The 25948-nt window shown below is 36.3% G+C and overlaps 4 protein-coding genes and 1 long non-coding RNA gene across 7 annotated transcripts; 2 read left to right on the top strand and 3 right to left on the bottom strand.

The window, feature by feature from the left end:
• The first annotated feature begins 831 nt into the window (after nt 1-831).
• LOC139780925 (uncharacterized) lies at nt 832-16955 on the top strand. 3 transcript variants are annotated; one of them, XR_011720381.1, is made up of 3 exons: nt 832-2031; nt 3766-3869; nt 3933-4366. XR_011720381.1 is itself a non-coding variant. In XM_071719671.1 (2 exons), the coding sequence occupies exons 1-2, from the start codon at nt 1737-1739 to the stop codon at nt 16486-16488; spliced, it is 312 nt and encodes a 103-aa protein (XP_071575772.1). In that variant the 5' UTR covers nt 832-1736; the 3' UTR covers nt 16489-16955. The 3 variants fall into 3 exon arrangements, 1 of the variants encoding a protein (XP_071575772.1); XR_011720380.1 differs by having other exon boundaries at nt 832-2070; XM_071719671.1 differs by lacking the exons at nt 3766-3869; nt 3933-4366 and adding an exon at nt 16472-16955.
• LOC139780929 (uncharacterized) lies at nt 4354-5354 on the bottom strand. Its single transcript, XM_071719674.1, has 2 exons — nt 5136-5354; nt 4354-5070 (listed from the first exon to the last, which is right to left on the bottom strand). Exons 1-2 carry the CDS (start codon nt 5349-5351, stop codon nt 4354-4356), a joined length of 933 nt encoding a protein of 310 aa, XP_071575775.1. The 5' UTR covers nt 5352-5354.
• Nucleotides 6084-10754, top strand: LOC139780927 (uncharacterized). Its single transcript, XM_071719672.1, has 6 exons — nt 6084-8027; nt 8674-8766; nt 8852-9281; nt 9390-9568; nt 9774-9939; nt 10203-10754. The coding sequence occupies exons 1-6, from the start codon at nt 7944-7946 to the stop codon at nt 10682-10684; spliced, it is 1434 nt and encodes a 477-aa protein (XP_071575773.1). The 5' UTR covers nt 6084-7943; the 3' UTR covers nt 10685-10754.
• A 2116-nt stretch (nt 16956-19071) lies between the features above and the next one.
• Nucleotides 19072-23765, bottom strand: LOC139780934 (leukotriene A-4 hydrolase-like). The gene is made up of 7 exons (XM_071719682.1): nt 23616-23765; nt 22188-22473; nt 20543-20844; nt 20120-20383; nt 19738-20024; nt 19401-19668; nt 19072-19314 (listed from the first exon to the last, which is right to left on the bottom strand). The coding sequence occupies exons 2-6, from the start codon at nt 22441-22443 to the stop codon at nt 19416-19418; spliced, it is 1362 nt and encodes a 453-aa protein (XP_071575783.1). The 5' UTR covers nt 22444-22473; nt 23616-23765; the 3' UTR covers nt 19072-19314; nt 19401-19415.
• Nucleotides 23766-24802, bottom strand: LOC139780935 (uncharacterized). The gene is made up of 4 exons (XR_011720383.1): nt 24722-24802; nt 24185-24297; nt 23951-24108; nt 23766-23869 (listed from the first exon to the last, which is right to left on the bottom strand). It is a non-coding gene; the product is annotated as an uncharacterized lncRNA (long non-coding RNA).
• Nucleotides 24803-25948: the final 1146 nt, after the last annotated feature.

The following is a 25948-nucleotide window of genomic DNA, read 5'->3' as shown; positions in this document are numbered from 1 at the left end:
GTTAATAAAACTTTCTAAAAAGTATAGTGTTGAGAATCAAATAAATGAATGTTCACTTCGCGAATATTCCTCGTAAAAGCGAAGATTCTTCGAGATCGCTCGAATGGCTCCAAACCGCGACGGTTTACTTCCCCCCTTTTTTTTGTGTGTTTTCGAGCAAACGGCACAGGTGTTTCTCGCGTGATCGCAAGCACCGCGACCAATAGACGATTTGGAGCCAGTCAGCGTTTCTCACGTCACCGAATTCCTCGCGGCCTAACGCGAAGCTCCGGCCGCGATCCCTTGCCTGCTCCGGCCGGGACGACCAGTGAGCCCTAGAAATCCGTTCGCGACACTCGTGCTTCTTGGCGAGTGTTCCGCGACATAACGCATCCGTATCGTTACGCGTGCGGTATCGTATCGGAGCGAGGGCGCGACTGTAAAGCTGTGAAATAAAGAACTACTTTCGCTATCTCCGACCACCTTTATTTATTGTGCTTTCCTCGACTTCCACGGCGCAAAAACCGGAGCGGTCCACTAACATTTAATGGTCCTTCGAGCCGGATCAGTGATAAAAGACCGGCATAGACAGTTCGACCGCCTCAACAGTGATCGCGTCGTGCCACTCCGAGATCGACAGACCGTCGCGCCTACACGACTCGCTCAAAAAAGGAGTTCGCCGTTCGAACCGTTGTCCCGGTTCATCGGGTACTTCGCGATACGTGCCCTCTGTTGAAGCTATTGTGAGGGAGGAATCGGAGAGCCGAGATAAACGATTCGTACTTAGACAATATTCTTTATTGCAATTAGCACAAAAGAAGCAGCGCGACTCTTACGCTTGAGAGTCGACGGTTAACAGGCGGAAGCACGCACGCTTTCCGGCATCTTCGCTAGAGACCCGAGCTCTCTCGAGGATACCCGAACGATCGAGTGGCCACAGTTGGCCTCCCGCTTATGCTGCCCGGACGGTGGCGCAACCCTTCCCAAGCGGCTCTTACTCTAACTTCGCGATAAACCATCTGCCTCAATACCCTCGACTCCGTGGCTCACTCCGAACATTGAGCGCTCTGCACCCGCTCTCCTAAAGATTGGTGCCTTGTGATTTGTGAAGTGCTTCGGAGGCTCCTGCGCGACCTCCAGCAACCGTATCGTGCACATTGCGATACGCATCCGCCGCCCGACGGCGCCCTGCTTTGCGACGTGCTGGACGTCCCTGCCTCCCGCGAGTACCTGCTACTCGCCGCGGAGTCACCGAGACGTGCCAGACGTCCCTGGCTCCCGCGAGTACCGCCCTGCTGCTCGCCGCGGAGTCCTACAAGCTCCCGCGAGTACCGCCTTGCTGCTCGCCGCGGAGTCCTACAAGCTCCCGCGAGTACCGCCTTGCTGCTCGCCGCGGAGTCGTACAAGAGCGTCTTCGCTCTTCAACGAGATTGACACGTAAGTGTCGGATCGAACATGAGCGCTCTGCACCCGCTCGCTTAAAGATCGGTGCCCCCTGTGAAGAAAAACCCGGACCTACCCGGCTTCGCTCTGCTCCGGAGGCTCCTGCGTGACCTCCAGCAAACGTATCGTGCTCATTGCGATACGCATCCGCCGCCCGACGGCGCCCTGTTTGTGCGACGTGCTATACGTCCCTGACTCCCGCGAGTATCGCCCTGCTTCTCGCCGCGGAGTCGTACAAGAGCGTCTTCGCTCTTCAATCCGATCGACACACAGGTGTCAGATCGTTGCAAAAAAGATCCAGACATTTCGCTAACATGTCTTCGGATCTCGAAAATCTACTCGTTGCTCAAGGCAACGCGATGGACCAGCTCCGAAGGTCGCTGATTAACTTCAGGAAGCTTCCCAAGGCTCAGATCACTCTCCCTAAAACGAAGGGGAGACTGACGAATTTGGAAAGTCTCTGGGAGAAGGTTCAAGCCCTCCATGTCCAGCTGCTGCAGACGGCTACGGCGGAGGAGAAGAAGTCGACCCTCTACTTCAAAGAAGAGGAATTTCTTGCCGCTGAGGACGCCTACTTCGAAGCAGCGGACCACCTCCACGAGACCATCGGTAAATTAAGTAACGACGCTCCGCACGCGCCGTATCGAGGTAACGAATCATCTTATCGCGACGCGCACTCCGGAATGTCATTGCATCTGCCTCGTATCTCGCTTCCGAACTTTTCTGGTGCTTTCCCGGAATGGGAAAATTTTCGTGGAATTTTCGAGTCCCTCGTTGCGGGGAACGATTCTTTAACGCGAACTCAAAAGTTGCATTACTTGAAAGCGAGCCTCTCCGGCGAGGCTGCGTCGTTGATTAATACTGTTCAAATTTCTGACGCGAACTACGAGGCAGCGTGGCAACTTCTTCTCGACGAGTACGACAACCGTAACGCGATTATTCACGCGCACATCCATTCGTTCGCCGACTTACCGAGAATGAAAAACGAGAACGTTTCCGAATTGAAAAAACTTCGCGATAATGTGTCCTCGTCTCTCGCCGCGTTAACGAATCTCGATCGTCCCGTCGATACGTGGGACGACCTCTTGGTGTACATCATATCGCAGAAATTTAGTCCGAGAACGCGTAACGAATGGAACCTAACTCGAGGCCATACGGATGCCTACCCTACGTACCATGAAATTCATGATTTCATGACCCGACGCATTCGCGGTCTCGCGGAGTACCCCTCCGCTCTCTCCCCTCCTTCATCGGAAAGGATTAGTTAATCTGGCTGGGCGGGCGGCTCTAGAAACATGGGCCGACCGCTCACTCGCATGCCGGACGAATTATTCGACACCACGCGAATCGTTTGTCGGTTACCTACGTCTACCTGTCCGTCCGCGACGGGAGAATCCCGTTAAACTTAAGTTAAGCTATCGTCGTTTCTCATTAGATTTAAGGACATTGTACAAAACATGTTAATAACAAGTGTATATAAAGCTTTGAATCATAAGACGTCCACACGCTCCTCTGTGCGACCTTGTCCACCCCCGTTGTTTTGCATTATCATGCAAGGCGGGCGGTATGTTGAGAATCAAATAAATGAATGTTCACTTCGCGAATATTCCTCGTAAAAGCGAAGATTCTTCGAGATCGCTCGAATGGCTCCAAACCGCGACGGTTTACTTCCCCCCTTTTTTTTGTGTGTTTTCGAGCAAACGGCACAGGTGTTTCTCGCGTGATCGCAAGCACCGCGACCAATAGACGATTTGGAGCCAGTCAGCGTTTCTCACGTCACCGAATTCCTCGCGGCCTAACGCGAAGCTCCGGCCGCGATCCCTTGCCTGCTCCGGCCGGGACGACCAGTGAGCCCTAGAAATCCGTTCGCGACACTCGTGCTTCTTGGCGAGTGTTCCGCGACATAACGCATCCGTATCGTTACGCGTGCGGTATCGTATCGGAGCGAGGGCGCGACTGTAAAGCTGTGAAATAAAGAACTACTTTCGCTATCTCCGACCACCTTTATTTATTGTGCTTTCCTCGACTTCCACGGCGCAAAAACCGGAGCGGTCCACTAACATATAGATTATAAAAAGTTACGACAAATAAAATTTTTGTTATAGGAAAATTTAGTGCAGAACCATTAAAATTAAAATTTAAAAGTCTTTACGACACTTTTAGAAAAATTATACAGTCAGAGCATCAAGCAAGTGGATCTGGTCGAATCAATAAAAAAAAATGGTTTCACTATGATTCAATGACTTTTCTTCGTGATAATTGTCTTATTAAAAAGTATATTTTTAATTTTTAAAAATGTTTTAAAACATTCAACTTACATGTATTAATTTATATAATTTTTAGTACTATGTCAAACATCGAAAATGAAGTAAATGAAGTAAATGAGAAAGACTGTTGTACTCCTAGCACTTCAACGAACATCAGTGATGATTCATTTATTCAAAAAGGTATTTTTAATAATATTATTATAATAAAATAATTACAAATTAAAATTAATGTAATAATTTCAGATAATAGAAGAAAAAGACAACGAAGTGATGATGATACATCAAGTGCTATTAATAGAATTGCTGAAGCAGTTTGTCAGCCAAGCACATTAACATTGCCTCCTCCTCCAGAACCGGATGATGTAGATTCATTTCTACTAGCGATAGGACATCATTTAAGAGAACTGCCAACACTGACAAGAATAAAAGTCATACAACAATTCTTACAAATAGTTTATGATGAATTAGCAATACTTTAAACTTTGACTTATTTTAAAAATTAATGTAATACTATTAGATTATATACTAATATACTTATATATTATAACTATTATATTATATACTAATCTATTATAACTATTAAGTAAGACTACAACTAATGTAAAAATGTAAAGTAAAGTTACATGTAAAGTTACATATGTAATTATTTAAAATTAAAAATTTTTTAATAATTATAATGAGTAAATTGCCATGGTATGACTCCTTCAGTATTGAAAAATTTACAAAATTTTTCACGAATTTTTGCCGCTTGTCGAGAACTATTATTTTTACCACATTGGGTTACATCTTTTAACGCACTATTATTTATTTCTTGTCTCCAAGAACCAGGAAGAAACTCATCTGGATTATCTTGATCTATCATTGTTGGAGTTACATATTGATTTTCATCTAAATCTTGATGTCGAATCCAATTATGAAGACATACAATGGCTTGTACTATTTTCATTGCTTTGTCAACAGTACAAATTATAGGTCTTTTAAGAATTCGCCATTGACTAACCACAATACCAAAAGTATTCTCAATAGTCCGTCTCGCTCGACTGAGTCGATAATTATAAATTGTTCGATCTTCAGTTAAACCAGTTTTAGCAGGATAAGGTCGTAATAGATATTCCGTTAGTTGAAAGGCTTCATCGCCTACCAGTACGTAAGGTAGAGGTGGTCCATTTACTGTCAATGGTTCCCATTCCGGTAAATTCATTTCTTTTTTTGTAAATTTTTGTCCAATTATTGAATCTTTAAAGATTCCACCATCGCTACGTCTGCCATACCCTCCAATATCGACAAACGTAAACATATAATTAGCATTGCAAATTGCAAGTAATACAATACTATGACTATTTTTATAATTGAAGTAGGATGAACCTGCATTGTTCGGACACTAAAAAAATATTTTTTATTTTGAAAATTATTTTTTCAACATTGTTTTTAAAAGTGTATATGTACCTGAATTAAAACGTGTTTCCCATCAATAGCTCCGACGCAATGATGAAAATTCCATTTTTCTTCAAACTCATGGGCAATATTTAACCATTCAGTTTCTGTTAAAGAGGAAGGTAGTACTTTCTTTTGGAGACAAATCCAAATAGCATTGCATGTTTCTTCAATTATATTACTTATAGTTGTCAACCCAATTAGATATTGATAAGACATAGAGCTCATTGAGTCTCCAGATGCTAAAAATCTACAAATTGTAACTATATTATCATTTATAATAAAAATTTTTATATAACTAAAAAATTAATTTTATATTACAATCTTACCTTAATGTTAAAGATAATCTTTCTGCCGCTGATATCGGTTCACAAATTTGTTTGGTAATAAATGGTGTCACCAAACATAATAAATTTTCAAATTGAGTGGGAGACATACGAAAATAGTTCCTAAATCTACTTTCTTCCAAAATAATTATGGGAAATATGGCATGATAAAATCCGTATGTTTTACGTCTTTGTAACATTGGCTCTATCCAATATCGTTTTTTACGATAATTTTTTTCTTTTTGTTTTTGTTTAATGCAGATTATGGCTAAAGCAGCTAAAGCTGCTTTATGTTGATGTTTATTTCTTTCAAATGATTTTACAGCGCATTCACTTAACCAAGTATAATTTTTATTCCGGAATGACATCTTTACATTAATTATTACATATACGTATGTACATACACTATTCATAAGTGTTTTGATACTACAGAGTCAATTCCGAGACGCTATAATCCTTTTCATGGCTTTAAACTGACGCTGGCGTCAGTAGTGGTCACGTGACCCTTTTGACGCTGAAAATGAGCGTCGAGCGTCAGCATGAAAAGGTACCTTTACTCTGCCGTTAGGCAGTCAATTTCTCGCGATTTCTCGCTGTGGCTGTTAGTTCTTCTTTTGATCTTGTGGAAGCAACATACGCGCAGTGTTTATTTACTTCCAGAAGATTGTTTTTTACGCGTTTCTTTTTGCGAAGACGTCATCGTCGAGTTTCGTTTATTATATCGTTTTCTCGCGAACAGGTCATTGTCGAGCTTGTTCATATCGCATATTATATTTGTGATTTGTGTTACGTGGCCTGTGATATGGATCAATATACGAAGGATCTATTGACTGCGTGGGGATTCGCCGAATTTATCCCACGATTTGAAGGTAAGTGGTTAACCAAAAAAACTTTTGTATTTTTGTTTTATTAATCAATTTAACTAAGATTACCTACGGTTATTTTTTTTGATAAATGATGAAACCTATGACTTGAGATAGTTAGTTCGTGACAATACAATTAAAAATTTTATACTTTAAATCAACGTGAAAACATCGGATTTTATTTACGGTTACAGGCTGAAAACTTCTGGATAGTTCTGTCCCTCAGACACAGAACAAAATATTATTCTTTTATTTTTCTCCTCCATGCAGTCGCTTCTTTACTCTAGGAAAAATTTGGGACCCACGAATATTAGTAATCAAATTATTTGGATATCGTAACCCTAATTTTACGTATTTGAATTAGAAATAACACCGCGTAACTAAAAATCGTAATTATAGCTATTCTGTTTCAAAGATTTTTAACTTATACTAGTCAATTCTCTCAATTAGTTCTGTCGATATTCAGTTACGCAAAGATAATTTTTACTTGAGGGGCACTAACCAAAATTTTAAGGTGCTTAACTGTGGGTCACAGATTAAACATACCTATTTCTGAATTATGCGTAATCTGTAATCACGATTACGGAATCCGTAACCGTGGTTTCAGATTAAGCATACCTATTTCTGAATTATCAATTCCTGAATCGTGAATCCCAAAGTCGGAGGAGGTAAGAAACGGCTCCGTCTCCTGCCCGCGTGTCTCTCCTCGAAGGAAGCCCCGCGTGTGCGTGACGCGTCGCTGGCGCGCATACCGCGTAGGTACGTCCGTAGCGTTTGTTTATGTTCACGACCGAGCGGCCGTGAATCGAAACGATCGATTGAGAGAATTGAACGAACGAAAGAGAGAGGTGAGTCGTAATGCGCGGCTGAATTTTTAAAATTTTCAAATTATTAATATTATATTTTTTTTCTTATGAATTGCGATTCACGGACTAACTATCTTGCGCTAATCTAGCGCTAATAAGCTATCTTGCACGGACTAACTATAAAGCGCTTACAAATGTATCTTTATGTAAAAATTTTTGACAAGGTTTTAATGCATATAAGAATGTCTTTGCATGCAAAATAACAAAGAGTTTGGAATTTAGTGGAGTATGGAAGAAGCTGAGACTGCGTTGAAACTCGCATGATACATTTGTAAATTATTTTTAAGTAAATATTATATGGAAAACTGCCCATTGTTGAAAGTCTTAGAGTAGAATTTTTGGAAAATTAAATATTATATCTCTTTTAGAAATATACATATTGCACAGGATCGCATGTCAGCACTTCCGAAAAATTTCAAGTTTCTCCGACTATACTCTCTAAACTCTCTAACTACTCTTCGCAATGTTTTTATAAAAGCTGATTTTTTTTATTTAATAATTGTGCCGAGAGAGCAACTTTTTTCAAAATAACACCAGAGGCTTATTTCTAGGAATCGCTGATGTCTCTACCACTCACAAATTTTCAAAAACAAAAATCCTCTACATGGATAAAAAAGAATTTCTACTTCAAAAAAAGCACAATCTTACACATATCCGCAGCACTAATATTTTTATTTTATTTTATATTTAGAGGAAACTATTGATGCTCGCACTCTGAGAGGCTTAAATGAAAACGAAGTAATTTAACTCATTCCAAATATTGGGATGAGAAGTAGATTTCGAAATTTACTCGAGTTATGGAAGGCAGATATGAACAGTGCTGATTTGCCCGCAGATCCAAATGCATCTGTTAGTAGCTTCTTTATATACTCATTTACTAATATGCATGTAAAGCTTTGGGTAGGAATGGTGTAACCTCGTTACCTAGTCAAAATGATGATTTACTATTATTTATAATTTTATTGGTAAACACGTGGTGAATTCATCATTGTCAAAAGAAGAATTACAAAAACGGAAGAATCGATGCTCGCGACATCGACACAAATATGACCAAATACACCAGAAGATTTAATATTTTATTTTGTTATCATCTTTTTTTACATATTACATATAATAAATATAATCTTTTTAAAGGTTTTTGAGATCCGGAGTTTCCGGATGAGACATTATCATACACTTACTGACAAAATCTGATTCTCAAGGCTTCATTGCGACTCGTGGTACATAACTCATTCATTTTGACATCATAATCTTCATCAATTTGATGTCACTTTGACATCATTTTGACTAGGTTGTTTTCACCGGATAGTAGATTTTTATTTCAAGTCGTGGAAACATATTCTCTACTCATTGACAGTTACTCATTAATACAGTTCATAAAATTTGTTGATTTGAATCAATAACACTATGTTTGATGTTTTCCTATCTGGCTCTTTTTTTTCAATTTCTATTCATTGTAACGTTTTAATTAATCTTTCCCTGCGTTTTCCCATAGCTTAGTAACCTCCTCGAGGAGGCAGAAAGGAACGAGCCCTCGGTCTCAGGGGTACAAAGAAAAAGCGTATCTGAAGAATTTCCTCCCGGCATTGTAAGTATCTGATTTAAGCGATGCTGTTGTAATCCACTCGGCAAGCATATCCTCCTGGTTTTTAATGTAATTTCTCTCTTTCCAGTGTCGCGATTATCTTCTAAAAACCCAATTAGGGAGATCGCTTTTGGCGAAAGCTAAGGAGCAAGAGATTGTTGAGGAGGACAGAAAAAATTCCAGCGTTTTGGTAATCGATGCCATTCTAGAAGAAGAGCCTTCAAGACTTATTCAATCCGCCGTGTTCCAGCGCCTGGCCAACGAGCTGTGCGAGATATTCTCAGGAACGTCTCCTGCGGCTTTCTTCTTGACGTTTTTGCCGAAGACGCCCTTTCAACAGCAGAGAAACTTGTCAGGGCCTCTCTATAAAGCCTATGTAAAGAAAAGGGATAAGTTTCGAAAGAGTGGCGTGCTGCCGCCTTCAGCAAGATCGGCGTCTAGCCGATCTTCCAGCAAATCAACACCCACGTCGGTGAGGGGTTCTTTGCAGAGAGCAGAGGCTCCGGATCCTACATCATGTGAGTATACATAACTTATGACATCAGTCCTGCTAGGCTAGAGGTACTAGTTAATTAACTTGGAATTGTCCTAATTGTTTAGACTTGTAATTCTCGCATTGTTTTCAGACACAGAAGAGACCAGGACAGCCCTAAACTTTTTAGAAAGCAACGTCCACCCCTGGAAACCGGTGGAGGATTTTTGGCGAGCCACAGAAAAAGAGCGAAAGGGTATTCTTGTCGATAAGGGAATATTCAACTATTTCCTGAAGTTTCCAGCTCTGCGAATTCAGGAAGGATACAGACTGGTAAGTATTTGTTGTACAGACATTAATATTGCGGTAGAAGCACGGTAGAATATTGTTGACTTAAGACAGCATTTAGTAAACACAAGCATAATATATCACTGAACTCCAATCTTATGGAAATTGGACTTTACATGATGTGAACATAGTGCTTGTGTTTGTTAAACGAAGTTAACACAATAGTTTTTAAATTTTTTTCTTTTTACAGCTCTTAGACGATTTTACGAGAGAATTTCCCGGAAAGGAGAACAATCTCTTCGCCAATATTGCCCTGGCCAAAGAAAAAATAATAAAATTGGCCAAACTCAAATTAGTGAAACTTTCTGATAGAAAGCTGAAGAAAAGCTACGAGCTCGTTCTAGAAAGTGCAAAAGGTGAGTCACATGATTCTTGATGTGCTCAATTAAGAGGCATTTTTACCACCCTGAATCAACCTTGATTTTTTGGAATATTAATAATTTTTAAAACAATGCCTTTCCATATTTTTTCTAATGCTTGTTGGTTACACTTTGCCTTAAAGTCCATTTTTACTTTGTGTTTTTTAACATTTTGTGCAGTTTTCACTTCAGTCATATTTCTGCTACTACACTACTACTTCGAAACTTGCGTTACTTATTTTGTTTGTGTTTCTTTTCAGGAGAGGACCCGAAAATTCGGAATAATGCACTTATCCTCCTGCTGCCTCTCATTACCCCGCCGCCCGGGAACGTAGGCGGGAAGAGCGGCGCTAAGAAGACGCCAACAAAGCCGACAAACGTTGAGATCAGGGATCACTTCATAACACTGATACACAACGACGCGCGCATCCAGGAAGTAGTGACCCTAAGGAAGGAGGCTCTCCAATCAGCAAGTGAAACATTTCAGCCGTGTGTGTTTGCCACGGGGGAATGGAAAGTAATTAACTCTGCATGGGTTGTCGTCGATGAAACGTTCTACAAATTTAATTCACTGATTGAGGCAATCGACGTAGCCTTTAAGATAATTTACGCTCTGCAAGCAGAGTTTCCCTTGAAAGTCAAATCTGTTTGGAAGGTATTGTCATTAGCTTTCTACGACATTGGAGACAGGAAAAAGGGTAACAGCAGGTATTTCTCAACTCCTGACAGATTTGGGTGTTAGTAATAAGGAGCCAGCAGCTGGACCGTCATCTTCAATCTCTGCCTCAGCTGTCATTACTCAAAGTCAGCAGTCCCTTTCCGACACACTATCCCGCCCATCGTCATCGAACAACCAATCGTTTCCTTTCGAAACACAACCCCTTTTTCAAGCTTCCTCGCTGAAGGTAACTGAATCTTTGCCAGACGAATTTCTATTGGACCCAAACGCCCATCTCACTCAATTATAATAAGATAAGAGCAGATTATATAACAAGTTATAATAAGATAAGTTATAATAAGATAAGTTATAATAAGAGTTATAATAAGTGCTTTTAAAAATGTTTGTTTGCTTTTCGTGCAAAAAAAATTACTCTGATTGCTTAAAGCTTATTAACCACATCCGAAAGTTTTGTCCCTCCGACAGAGGTTATTATTGTGGTCAGGCAAAATGTTTGCGGCACTACGGCACCCTTCGCAGTCTCAGAAAGCATTTACAGAAAGCTCATAAAGTGAATACCGAGAGAAGTGATCCCGATACCACTAGTTTTCCAGATTTAAGTGTCGATATTGTCGATAATGATTTACATTTACCTTCCTCTCCACAAGAAAGTGTTGTTCTGGCCTTTGATTTTCTTCAAACTCAAATATCCCTGTTCTTGTCCTCTCTTTATGGAAATGTGTTAATACCCAGGAATGTGGTCCAGCTAGTTGTAGACGAACTGCATAATATATTGTCGATTGATCTCGAGGAGGCAATTTTCATGAAGTTGAAAGAACTGTTGCCTCCGGACATTTACCACTAGGTGGCAAGCCTTGTTAAACCATCGGACCTTCTTATCTCCGATTTCTTGCAAAGTTTTGCGTCGGATTTTCGGCGCCTCTGTTACTACCAACAAGTAGGGACTCTTGTCCAATCCACTGAAGTCACCATTGGCGAAAGACTGGAGGGAAAGCGAACGATTTTCGGATTTTCAACAGTCCCTGTTAAGTGCACAATGCAGGTTGTAGAGTTAGGTACAGTGTTGAAAAATTTTTTCTCTTTACCCAACGTTCTCAAGGAGACGTTAGATTACCAGGTTCTAATGAATCAGACCAGTGGTGAATCAGGCATTAAGAATATTGTTCAAGGTTCTGTTTGGACATCAATGAGAAAGAAGTTCAAAAACGAGGTAGGCCTGCATTTTCCAATTTGTATATACTGGGACGATTTCGAAATTGGGAACCCATTAGGAGCCCAAGCCGGTGTTCATAAGCTGGGTGCAGTTTATGCATCGTTGCCTTTTCTGCCTCCACACTTTGTAAGTAATTTAAAAAACATATTCCTTTTTGCTCTGTTTCATTCATCCGATAGGGTTAAATTTGGTAATGCTGTTATTTTTAGTAAGGTCATTGATTGCTTAAATGACCTTTCTAAAAATGGCATCATCGTTGAAACAGAGACGTACAATGGTGTAATAAAATTTCACTTGTGTGCTTTCGTTGGAGATAACTTGGCTCTATCCGGAGCTCTTGGTTTCACAGAATCGTTCTCTTCCAAATATCCTTGTAGGATATGTCGTATAGACAAGGACGGCCTTCAAAAATTAATGAAGGAAGATGTTAACTTGTTGAGAAACATAGACTCTTATGCATCTGATGTCGCAATATGTGATTTGTCTAAGACGGGTATAAAGGAGAAATGTTGTTGGTTAGAAGTCGAGGGGTTTAACATTTTCGAAAATGTGTCCACTGATATTTTGCATGATTGGTGTATGGGAGTTTGCCAATATGCTATGAATTTTATACTTTTCTCTCTTATTAAAACTTATAAACTTATACCTTTGCCTTTGCTGAGAACCAAGTTAAATGCATTTGATTACGGTTGTGATAGCATCTCAAAGCCATCTGCCACCATCTCCATTGAGGGTCAGCAAGTTAAATATAAGACGTCTGCTTCTCAAATGTTGACATTAGTGCGATATTTCGGATTAATTGTTGGCTCGTATGTGCCTGAGGATCACCCTGTATGGAATTTTTTCTTGTTGCTCAGGCGGATCAATGACAGGTTGGTAAATCGTACGGTTTACTCTGACTCATGTGAAACGTTGGCTTATGATATTGAAGAAATTAACCGGCAATATCTGAAGCTCTCCAATCACACATTGAAGCCTAAGTTCCATTTCATGATTCACTACCCCCGAATGATGAAAAAGTTTGGTCCTCTCGCGAACTTGTCGACATTCAGGTTTGAAGCGAGGCACAGATTGGCGAAGATGGCAGCGCATACTGTTGCTGGCAGGGTAAATATTTGCAAAACTATAGCATTAAAAAATCAATTGATGCTAAACGAGGTTTTTCTGAAGCAAAAAAAGTTTAACAGATTTGTATGGGGTAAAAGAAAAACTGTCTCTGATGAGGAAATTTCAGCTCTTCGCGGTATATGGGATACTCTGCCTGCAGAAAACAATCTTATTGCTGTGTATTGGGTAAAAATTGACGGGATTTTTTTCAAACCTTCCTACAATGTAACTGTTGAATTATCAGAGGAGAATGACTATTTACCGAAGTTTGCTGAAGTTGAAAATATTTATGTCATGGACAATCAAGTGTATTTTATTTGCCGCTTGTTCAAGACATTGACATTCAATGAGCATTACTATGCTTATGAAGTGTTAAGAACTGACGAAAAAAATGTTTTATCCTATCAGGATCTTGTTGCTCCTTTGCCTAATACATTAACAATATTACCCTCGCCACTGCAATTGTATGTAACTTTAAGATATCCTTTGGATCAGACTTTGATACTACAAATGCTTGGAAGCGTTCTTCCTCTCTTTTTCTCTTCATTGAAAAGCTTCAAAACATTTGTAACGCCAAAAGAACCGCAACCTTTGTATAATAAATGTATTATTTATTTTGGATAAAAGATGCAAGTTTTATGTATGTAAATTTAAGATATCTTTTGTATTTGATTTTATATGATAAAATGTATAAACTTGTGTAATAAACGTATCATTAATAAATGGTTTGGATGAAAGATGCAAGTTTTAAATTTTGATTTCCTGCTACCCGTAAAGGAGGAAAGGTGTTAGGTCTTAAGAAATTTAACTCGTATATTATGTGTTGTTTTTATTATATGTATTGTTGCTCTTGGATATGGGTGGATATTCAATGTAACATTAAAAAAGGAATGGTTTTTGACTGAGATTCGAACTTGTATAATTTACATCTTCTGTTTCAGTTTCTCACTTTACTAAATCATCTTAATAGCTCTGAAGCCTATTAATTGGAGTAAAAAAATGGTTCTAATCTGGAATTACTTAGACAATTTCTTTACACCAGTTGATAAGCTTCAGAACTATTAAGATGGTTTAGTAAGTGAGAAACTGAAACAGAAGATGTAAATTATACAAGTTCGATTCTCAATCAGGAATTATTCCTCTTTTTGGGTTACATTGGAAACAACTCACGGTTACAGACTACCTACATTTGATTAAGCTTAGGACTGATTTTTAGTTAAGGAAACCGAAAAATGGAGAGTAAACTAGAATTACAGTTATTTGTAACTCAAATCTCTGCTAACTGTACTCGACATCTTTACCTAAATATTCTTAAAATGAGTTTAGCCGTAACTCAAATTTTTGCTTACATTACCTGATTCTTCAGTTAGGTATTTTAGATAGTAGGTAAGTTTCAACTCAAATTTCTTATAAGACTAATCGGTATCTTCATTTACGTATTCCTCAAATGAGGTTACTGGATGCGCTCATCGTCGTTGTCTAACTGAGATGTAAAATTACTGCAACAGCAATGTTCGATGTTTAAACTAGTTTAAGGGACTCAAGATGTCTTCTCATAACCAACACTCACACTTACTTAAGTCAATTTTTAGGTTTTTTAACCGATACTATTCCTCTGACGTCATCATTTTGATGACGTATTTCTAGTCTAAATACGAGGTTACGTAAAATTAGAGTTACGAGCAATCCAAATAATTTGATTACTAATCCTGGGCCCCAAAGTGGGCGGCTTAACCGTTTTTATTTTTCCCAGAGTATCCTTGTCTATATCTTTGTCTATACAAGGACAGATATAGTCGGTGAGCACTTCTTTATCGACGCTGATCGAGTTTGTCTGCGGCTCCAGCATCCCCTTAACAACCAAATTAACTTATAATTGAGTCGAAGAACCAATTTCTTAAAAATTGAGAAAGATATAAACTTTAACAAAAAGTATTCTACAGTGCCCCCCTCTCCCCTACGCTTCGAGTACGCTTCGTGGAAAGAACATTGTCGTAGGCGTATCGCCATTTCAAATACGCTACGCTGACGCGTCTATGCAGCGACGCTCCGTGGACAGTGGGCCTTACAATAAAATTTGAAGTGACCAGAGACAGAAAGACTAACAAGGGAAGGCCGCGGACTTGGGGTCACCGAATTGAAAAACATTTTTATATACTATAGTACTCCCAGAACTAATACTATAGTACTATAGTACTATAGTACTAAGTACTACCAGAAGAGTGCTTAAGCAAAGGGATAGGGCGCAACGCTCAGCCATTTCTGAGAAAAAAATGTAAGCGCACGACTACCATGCACCATGCTGTCGACCCGAGTTCAATTTTTGTCCCTCGCACTTCTTTTTTTTAATTTTTTCATGCAATAAATGTTTATTTGTGTAAAATAAAGTTAACGTAACAATTTTGTTTTTTCCATATCTAAAAAAGGTCTTTTAAATTTGCACTTTCGAAAGACAATTTTTTTTAACTTACGCACGAAACTGGAATTCTTGTTTAACTTATAACCTTATCATTTTATACATTCTATAGGATATAAAATAAAGCAATATAAAATGACCAAATATGAAATAAAATGCCTATTTAAATATTATATCTATATATTATATATAAGTACCTGACGTTTGTCTGTATGTCTGTCTGACCGCGAACTACTCATTTGTTATAGCGTTTTTCACTGGCAGAGCTGGTGCGCACTCAGTGCACATTAAAGCCGTCGTACACAAACCAACGTAAAGTATATGTTTAATATAAACGGATTAAATCATGAAATCCTCAATATTCTTTATTGCACTATTTGGTAAAATATGTACTGGGTATTTTATCAGTCAAAATATTTGCATTTTACTTTAAATATTAGAGATTAAATTAATGTACAACGGCTTTAATGTGCACTGAGTGCGCACCAGCTCTGCCAGTGAAAAACGCTATTAGACAACACGCTCAAGGCACTCCTCTACTGACTCGCAATTCTGCTCCATACAACCCAGCTGTAATTCCTCAAGCATTATTTGCTCAGAGGATTTTCAGTTTCCTTGTCCTAGCGATATATTCGCTCAGGACCTCTAAATTCTCCCGCTTAATTACCTTAGCGTTATTCGCTCAAGATAATTAAAAATCCTTTGTCCTAGCAATATTTGCTCAGGACCTCCCGTCAATTCTAAATACTCCCGCTTAATTACCTTAGCGTTATTCGCTCCAGATAATTAAGAATCCTTTTTGTCCTAGCGATATTCGCTCAGGACTTCCTGTCAATTCTCAATACTCCCGCTTAATTACTTTAGCGTTATTCGCTTAAGGTAATTAAGAATCCTCTTTGTCCTAGCAATATATTTGCTCAGAACCTCCCGTCAATTCTCAATTCTCCCGGTTAATTACCTTAGCGTAATTCGCTCAACAATCCTTTGTCCCAGCGATATTCACTCACGATCTCCTATCAATCCGCTGTTCCTCCTTAGAGTTATTCCCCCCCCCCCCCCTAGTTCCTTTAGCGATTATCCGCTCGGAGTAATTAAGAATCCTTTTCCTATGTAGATGGTATGGAAACATAGAGCAGAGGCAAGAAGCGGAGAGAGCGCATTCTGCAATATCAAAACCGGCAGAATCGTTCTCCTGTAATAACGGCCGTTCTCTCCGGGAGATTCATCTCCGAGGACGCCTAGCCGAACTGCGCCGGCTTAACAGACTACATTCCGCTCCGACGACGGAAAATAAGAATCTACCCGCATCGGAATTGATCGACTTGACTGCGCCTACACCGGTCATCGATTTAACCACTGAAAATCCACCCGCGTCAGATTTCGGTGAGATCACCGCGCGTTTTGATTGAATTGAAACCTTTGTTAAACGCACCTACGCGACTATTCCTAAATCCACATAAATGTACAACAACATTTACATAAAATCTCCTTTGTTTTAATATATATATGTATACATATTTTACACTAACGCCTACCTTGTAATTATTTTTTTTTATACCAGATAAACACTCTTTTTATGTCTAATAAATATAATAAATACTTATGTTAAAGAAATCTCTATTTATTCATTAAGTTAAGACCTCACTCACTACTCATCCCCCTCTCGAAATCGCACGAGGTCCGATTCTGAGTTAAAGGGATTAAATTCCCTGACTCAAAAGAGGTCCGGTCAACCGACGATCGCACCGCTCATGAAAAGCGTCCTAGCGTCCCTATACGGACGTTGACCCTTCCTGAGCCAATAAAAGTGCGTTCGGTCGCGCCACGCGCTTCAGAGCGCGTACTTGCGAGCGACATTTGTAAGTATCTGGTTGCGTCCTTCCTTATCCCTACCCCTCTGGTTAGCCTTTCCTTCGCTTCCCAGTTTTTCTTATCCTAATCCTGGGGTTGGACGTAACAATGGAAACAATATGGATCGTTTTAAATCTTTACGTTATAAATCTTGTTATCATATATAAGCCACAATAAAGTATTAGATGCATGCAATTTCCGCATAAAGATGTATAGTTTATATAAAAGTTCCCGTTTAATAAAACAGTAGATTACTTTGAAAAATTGTTTCCCTAAAATGCTATCATTTTGATAAAAATAATATAATAATTAATTAATTAATTAAATATATTCATTAAAATATTAATTGTCTATTGAAATAGACCGTGTCGCCCGGAGCGATAGATAAGCATGTAATTTAAGTTGCCTGCCGGCAGTGTCGGCTAGAGTCACGACGTCCGACTGATTGCAATGTACATTTGTTTTAACAATTTGTCCGATCGGAGAAACAAACACAAGGCCAGGATTGAACTTTTGCGGTCAATAAACTTTTAATAATTTGTACAATAATTTTTAGTTGATCACATTCTCTACTTTTAAAATAAAAATTATACGTGCCATAGGTATATGCTGCATTCGGTGAACTCGATTTAACGTTGGTATAGAAGAGTCTTCCGTTATTAATACAGCAAAAAAGATACCTATGTATCAAGAACAATTTTCTGTCATAAAAATATGTGATATTATGTCTAATTTTATTCTTAAATTAGAGATATTCGTAGCTAATTATTACTGTAATGATTTAATCGGTTATGTTTCTTCCTTATTTAGTATTGCCAATTCCGCCTCATATAGGAATGTTCATTATATCGCCCATTTTTCCTAATTGGACTGTCTCTAGAGTCTAGAATACCTCTGACGCTCCCTCAGCCTCCTGTCCAATGAGTAACAAGATCTTTTTCTGAGAATATATCGAGGCAGGATGTTGACCATATCACCCCACCTTATAGTCCGTGAAACCCGATGGGATTTCTTAATCGTTAAAAGAGAATATCTTTACCAACATTATGTGCTATATTTTAAGTCGGTTCTATTTCCAGTATATATTGTGTGTCATACTGTATTAAATGACGTGATTTAAAACGGCAAGAAATGTGTAAGAAGAGTTTAGCTAAATAACACACTTAAATTTGCAGTGTGTATATGTGTATATTTATGTGTATATTTATGTGTATATTTATGTGTATATTTTGGCTGCATATTTAGTTGATTAATTGTGCGCTGTTATTATTAAATCATTTATTATATTGACTAGCATAATGTCAAATAAATACCGGACCGAAGTTACGTCTTCGAATATTTCGTCGTTATTATAACGGAGCATTGTGGGACGGATCTGTTCCGGAACGAGTGTCGCTCATGCGCGAAAACGAGCACTCGTAATACAAATTTGATTAAAGTGTTTCTAAAAAAATTATTTGCAAAGTACAAGGGAAGTAATCGAAATAAGATGTAGCAATTAACTTCTTGCCTAATACATGAGATATAAACAAACGTTTTCGGTATGTTATGTAATAAGTTAAGTAGATCTGTCAACGCATCTACGGAATTTTGATAAAATGTCGCGTACATTAAAGTCGCACTCCTATTTTTAATTTACATAATAATTATTATTCATCGAATGGACAAAATGCGATCTACGCATACGCGATTCAAGCAGATAGTATCAAGAATTTATTTAATGTATATCTAAAATTCGATCTCTTTGTCAAGATCTGATATTTTAGTTGAAGTAATACGTTGTCCATATTGTGAGAAAAATGAAGTTTAAAGATTTATGCTGATATATTTATGTTTAATACAAGAAATTATACTACTACGATAATTACATGTTATTCCGCATACATTAATTACATGATATTCTGTATATAAAAGATATATTTTTTTACAATTTTAAATATTTTTCGACGATTCAATGGGAATTGTCGTCATGCATTATTGCGAATCCAGCTATAACCTCCTATCATTGGCTCTGCAACTCCCAAATAAAAAATAAACAACTTTTTATATTTAAATTCCAATGAAAGTGTTTTACAATAAACGCGTGGTATAGAAATTTGTCTCCACCTGTTTTGTAAATATTTCTACATTTTTTAAGAGATTCCTTTATATAGTAAGAGAATTATATTATATTACAGTTACTAATAACTTACCCATTAAAAACAAAATCAGACTAATTCTGACAAAAATAAATTTGATGGGTATAGAATTTTGTTTAACTTCTCCCGGGTATCATCCAACATTTTTTCTTCATTTTCATGAAATATTCTCATCGTTTGTGGACGCATTATTTCCCATTTGCACAAATATTTAAATATACAACATGCATAATTTGGCGAACAATATTTAACGGCAAACTTTAAGGCTGGTTTAACCTTCTCATCACATCGAACTTTAATGCACAATAGCAGCCAAAGATATCTGCAAAATAAGTTCGCTTCACGTTAAGCAATTTCGAATCAATTTGAATGAGGATATGCATATATTTACCGTATTTCATAATTTCTGCTATAGTGAAAGAAACTAGCGGGAATAGAATTCAGTGTTTCTGTGGTCAGTCTTCTATGAGAAGAATGTAGACATTTTAATAATATTATTTTCTGAACGTCATGAAGGTTATTCACGTCTGCTGTCAAAGGAAGCACATCACGGGTTTCATATTTGATCAATTTTTCAGCTAACGTGAAACACTTTTCTTCCCATAAGGTCATTACCGGCATAGAAAATGTAAAAAAAATTCTGTTGAACCATACGCGCCATTCAACACCATCCAATAGCTGAAATCATAATTTTTAATAGAAGTCATAATTTTTAATACTAAACATATAAATAGTGATAAAACTGTAGTTTGAATGTATAAAAAAGATGTTACCTCAACTTTGTCTAGAAATTTTTGACGTAAGTAGTTTAACCAATCTGTAGTGTTGATACTTTGGCGTGAAAAATCATTAAAATAAGACTGAAGAAATGGTTCGAATACTGTCGGCCCTCCTAATATATGCTCTAGATGACATAAGAGAAAATATCCCCTTTCGTAAGGTACATATTTAGTGATTATATGAGGTAACTCTGAGGTGCCTTTCAAATTGGGTAATAAGCATCTTAGCAAGACGGCATCTGCGGGTTTTCGCGGAATCTACAATATAATTTACACAATACAATTTTAGAAAATAGTCCAGAAAGAATTCAAGAACATGGATGTGTGTTTATAATTCATACAATGTAAAATATTGTCAATTGATAACATTATTTATTACTTTATTTCTTTACCTATAAGTCAAAGTTAATATCTTACCAAACTATTCAGGTTCTTTAATCCTTCCCTTTGAAGAAAAACATCTATGTCTTCATGATATAACATTTTGCGTTTAATTTTCCTGGAAATAAAAATGCTGAAACTCTTATTTAACCACAAATGCTCATAATTGCAACATGTAACTAAATTTCCTGCCCAGCTCTGTGAGATGTTCCGAGCCAGAGAACTGACGATATAAGAAGAATCTCCGCCAAGTAGAAGCGGTGAAACAAATGTCACACATGGGCATTCTATTTCGAAATGGGCGATACTTGGTGGAAGCACGCATATATCGTATCTACCTAGAGATATTATTTTAAACGTAATAACAAAAAACAATAGAAAAATTGAACTGCAAATTTGAGGTCCGATCCACACTCAAGCTCTGTAAGCATTATTCTGTCTTCGTTGCACATCGAATATCAAACACAGATAGAACGATGCTTTCAACGCTGTGAGCGTGAATCGGACCGCAGCCTGAATGTGTTATTTTTACATGCAGAAACACCTAAAAATGACACATTTGACCGACGCTTTTTTACATGTTCTCTTATGTGTTAAATTACATCATTTAACACGCATAATCGTATAAAATCAAGGGTCTTCTGGATGGTTTGTCAAAATGCTATTGTACGAAGTTCATGAAAATTTAATATCATAATTTTGTATTTTCTTTCAAAATTTAGAGTCAAATTTTAGATCGATTTACAATTTAGGTAAAAAGTTATCAATTTTTTAATGTCCGAGTTTTAACACGTAACCTTATTGCGTTACAAAGAAAATTGTAAAAAAATTAAACAATGCTCCCAATAAAATGATATTTTACACACAAGTATATCATCAACAAATAAAAGTATGGCAACAAAATTTGAAACAAATTACATAGTTAAAAAACTCGCAAAAAAGTGAAATTATTGTGTGATTGGACTTTTAATTACTTAATTTGATAATTTTTTACAGATTTTACTTTATTAAGTTAAATTTAGGGCAAATTCACTCTTAAAAATGTTTTTATTAGATTTTTATTTTTATTTTTTTATTTTTAATTTCTTTTATTTTTTAAATATATATTATTATTTTTTTTTTATTAGACTTGCCGTAACTATTTATATACATTTTCTTTTGTCTTTAGACCTCTGAAAAATTAATATCGGTGTTTCTTAATATTTCCATCACTCTGACCTAACCTAACCATCTAGAACATCCTTAAATCGTGTTAAATAACATGATTTAAAACGGCAAAAAATGCGTAAGAAGAGCTTTAGCTAAAATAACACACTTGGGTGTGCAGTGTGATAATGCACAAAAACAAAAATTTATTATACGTACACGGGAAAAAAATGATGTTGTTTCAACAGCATCAGTGTAAATTGAGATAAAATCTATTGCTGCAACATCAATATTAATGAATAAAAAACATCAGATAATTGTTTTAATAATTTAAATATTTGGTTTAATAATATCCAACTGAATTAACTATATATTTTTGTTTGTGGCAGTCCGTGACGTCGACGTTTAATTGAAGCAACTTCATCTTTTTCCGTGTATAAATTTAAATAAATTTATCAAAATAGTTTTAAAAAATTAAAAAAAATTTAATTTTAATTCAAATAAATAATATTAAAAAATCTAGTCAATATTTTACCCCACGTATAAGGTCCACATAAATTATGTTCGGCATACACCAACATGTTTTCAATCGCCTTGTAACGAAATCTATCGACATGAGACTGAAAAGTTTTCTCTTCGGCAAATATACTTATTCTTTTATTACATTCTCTTTCCCGTAATGAACCCACAGCAATAACCACCGCATAAGATGGTACCGGTTTCTCTTGACGGAATTCATGTACATTTAGTTCCGGATGACTTTTGTGTATATCTCGCGAAAGGGCGGACATTAGAACTGTAAAAGGTTTTCGTACCCAAATCTAAAAAATAATATATACGTATATAAAAGTTAAATATATATTTTATTTTAGTTTAACTGAAGCAATTTTAATGAAAATATAGGGGCATTTTGGTTTAAAAATATCTAATTTCCATTTCTCTAGCGCATGCCATTACTTCGCAAATCATTACTTTTATCAATAATGTCAATAATAATAATTAATCGATTTAATGTAAATAAATAAATGAAGTATACACATAGGGAAGAGTTGCCAAATGCGTACTACTTAAGTTATTTTTTATTATATTTTCCATTTGGTAGTGATTGTACGTAAACAACCGTTGGAAATTGTAGCTTGATGTTTCAGGCGCCTATTATTACATGTTTAAACCTCTCACCAATAACAAATTAATTTGTTATAAGTCTTTCTATAACATGCTGCAAAAGGTACGACTTAGGCAACCGATCGCCTAAATCGTACCTGTGGGTCTTTTAAATTATACCTCATTGAAAGTACCGAATTTATGAATAAAAATAATTAAAAATATAAGATTAATGAAAGGAATCACTAACTTATACCTGCTTTACTAATAATTTATTTTTAAAAATGGTTAAGTACTTAATAATTAATCAATTACAATAATGAAAATGTAAGAACATCACTGTCGTGTTAACATAAAATTTAAATTATATGTCACGTAATGTAGAAATGCGTGCCCATGAGTATATAGCACGAGTTCCTAGATCGTACCGGCACAATACAGGAATTCCTATGATGGTATGATTTAGGAAACTTGATGGACTTTATAAAAATATCGATTTAATCATTATAATAATTGCAAATATGCAAAGAATGTAAAATATTCTACAATAAACCTTCTTTTATGAAAAAGAAAAATTTACAACAAAATTGTATGATTATATACATTATTATCAGCCATATAAATTGATCAAAGATTTACATCAGTTGAACCTTTTTTAAAATGTTGTTAACACGCACAAAACAATAAGACATAATCAGTTCTTTTGTCTATATTACTCATTTCTCATTTATTTCATATTTTTGTTATACTAAATGTTGCTTATATTAAGTAATAATATGAAATATTAATGAGGTACGATTTAGGCGACCGTTACGCATTCGCGGCAACTCTTCCCTACAATCTGTGTTTAAATTCTAACCTTAGCAGAGTACGTAAATTTGACAGATGGGGTGTCCTGGCAAGGAAACCATGATCGAGCGTAAATTAGCTAAAAGAAAATAAAGGCTTTTATACACTCTACGTTCATGTAAAAAAAACATCTTTGTTTAGCCGATTTACCTTATTGTTATAGACAATAGGAAAGGATATAAACCATCAGCAGTTTGCGCAGCTGTCAGCCAATATAATGCTGGAGAGTTTGGTCTTGTTGTATATTTAATTTCAATTTTACATCTGAAAGTATTGTATTTGTATTCAATTCTTAAATTAATAACTTTTAGTAAATATATTTCTTTAAAAATATGTTATATTTACTCAGGGTTATAAGTAGTACCAATAAATTGTGATAAATCTACGTGCAATGAAGTTCCAAAGGCAGGATTAGCTGGATTAGTTACAATAGAATATTTTAAAGGTGTTCCCTTAGACGCGTTTGTGACACTTGATATAACAAGTTCGTGGTTATCTAAAATCTATAATTATTCAATATTACATATTAATAACCTGCAGTTAAAATTTTACTCAATATGAAAGAAAATTTCAGCTCACTATTTTCTCAATAAAACATTTTCTTTCTATAGTCAAAATCACTTTTCCTTTAAGAACTTTTGAATCAAAATCCACTTCCAATTCTAAATCGGCATGGATTACACGTGCCTCTTCTAATAATTAGAAAGATAAACATAAAGAAATATAAGTAATAAATAATAATATATAAATGTAATGAGTAAATACATGATAAAAAAATGATATATATTGTAATTAAAATTATTATAGCAATTGCATGCTTGTAATATTATTTGTAAAATGCAAACAGTTTTCAGACCTTTATGCTAGATACATTATATTTCGTGCATTTATAAGAAGATGCGCAGAATGTTGTCAGTTAATAAAAAATGTGAGATAATAATCTAATTTTGAGAACTATACATTACTATAGGATCAAGTATATGTGTAGCAGTTTTGGTTTCAAACATTTATGAATTCCGCATCTTATTTTATTGTATTTTCTTTAAGAAATTAGTAAATAAGTAAATTTAGAGTATTTTTATTATGCTTATGCAGCTAATTAAATAATTGAAATACCTGGATTCGCAAAAGAGCACGGATCCGCACCAGATCTTATAAAATCCATTTTAGAAGAGTCACGTTGTAGCCTCTTCAAACGACTTGCGATAATAGAACTGTATGTCTAAACTGGCCGCACAAAGGCACAGTAAGTATTACTTTCAACTTCTCTCACTTTCTTTTGTTTGACAACATATTCTGTTTATTAGAACGTCAATGTGATGGTTTCCTCGCGCATAAACATATCCGAATCAGATAAATTTAGAAAATAAAACTGTCACATACTTAGGAACTGGTTTACTTTAATTATATTTTCGCCAGCTCGTCTTTTTTCTATTTTTAATACTAAGATACATATTTGCTTTATTCTAAATGGGCAAAAGGCCATGGGTACCTATGAGTGGCGGGAAGGAGGAGCATATTTGCCTTCCCTGGGTTTTAATTTTTTCAATTAAAATAATTCTATAACTGACAACTAGATATAACTTTTTTTTAATTTATACAAGAGTAAAAATCTGCATGAATATATCTTTAAAAAATATTATTTAAAAATACGTTTGTCTGGCAGAGCTTTACATAAATCGAAAAATTCCATATGGATGGGAACTGTTTCCCTTTTTAGTATCGAACTCAGATGGTATTTTATCTTCCGAGGGTTATGAGGAAATTTGCTAGAGTATCTACGATTTTATTTGTCGAAATCTGTTCTTCACTTTTACAATTCTTCACTTTTATAGTTTTCACCTTTGTTTCAAGATTAATCAACTTCAAGAAGTCAAAAATTCAAGAAATTTAAAATTTGCATTTTCTGAATAATTATTTTTTATCGTTATTTTACTTTTAATACTTTATTGCTTTTAATACTTTATTTAATAAGATATTTAATACTTTATTACTTTGATACTTTAATATTGTTACGTTTCTAATACTTGATAATTTATAGGATTTTATAGTTTATATCAAATTAAATATCTTATTTCTTAACTCCCAGTTCTTCACAACCTGAACAAAAAAGTTGCGATCAGTCAGTCATCTCCTTGCGAATCGCGCCGACATAATATTCAGTGATCGTCGAATCAATAGTCGTCCAGATACGCATCCTTCGAGTCCTTCACCCGCAACCTGTTCTTGCGCGAATGGATAGAGTTGGGTTCGGAGTTGGAAGGATAAACTTCATTGTTCCTATAGAGAGTCTAGAACAATCGAGAAAGCCCCATAAATTAATTCTATCTGAATTAATAAGCA

This window comes from Temnothorax nylanderi, unplaced genomic scaffold, assembly GCF_030848795.1.
Source record: "Temnothorax nylanderi isolate EJ_2023f unplaced genomic scaffold, tnyl_v1.0 TNYL_tig0306_pilon, whole genome shotgun sequence".
NCBI lineage: Eukaryota > Metazoa > Arthropoda > Insecta > Hymenoptera > Formicidae > Temnothorax > Temnothorax nylanderi.
Note: the sequence above shows the minus strand (reverse complement) of the source record. Positions and strands in the feature narration are given on the sequence as shown.

Coding starts and splice junctions, on each gene's coding strand:
- LOC139780925 (XM_071719671.1), top strand. CDS start 1,737: ATGTCTTCGGATCTCGAAAATCTACTCGTTGCTCAAGGCAACGCGATG.
- LOC139780929 (XM_071719674.1), bottom strand. CDS start 5,351: ATGAGCTCTATGTCTTATCAATATCTAATTGGGTTGACAACTATAAGT. Junction 5,071..5,135: donor GGAAACACGTTTTAATTCAG/GTACATATACAC, acceptor ATATTTTTTTAG/TGTCCGAACAATGCAGGTTC.
- LOC139780927 (XM_071719672.1), top strand. CDS start 7,944: ATGAGAAGTAGATTTCGAAATTTACTCGAGTTATGGAAGGCAGATATG. Junction 8,028..8,673: donor CCGCAGATCCAAATGCATCT/GTTAGTAGCTTC, acceptor GTTTTCCCATAG/CTTAGTAACCTCCTCGAGGA. Junction 9,569..9,773: donor TTCAGGAAGGATACAGACTG/GTAAGTATTTGT, acceptor TTCTTTTTACAG/CTCTTAGACGATTTTACGAG.
- LOC139780934 (XM_071719682.1), bottom strand. CDS start 22,443: ATGTCCGCCCTTTCGCGAGATATACACAAAAGTCATCCGGAACTAAAT. Junction 20,384..20,542: donor TAAAGAACCTGAATAGTTTG/GTAAGATATTAA, acceptor ATTATATTGTAG/ATTCCGCGAAAACCCGCAGA. Junction 19,669..19,737: donor AGCAGAAATTATGAAATACG/GTAAATATATGC, acceptor CTTATTTTGCAG/ATATCTTTGGCTGCTATTGT.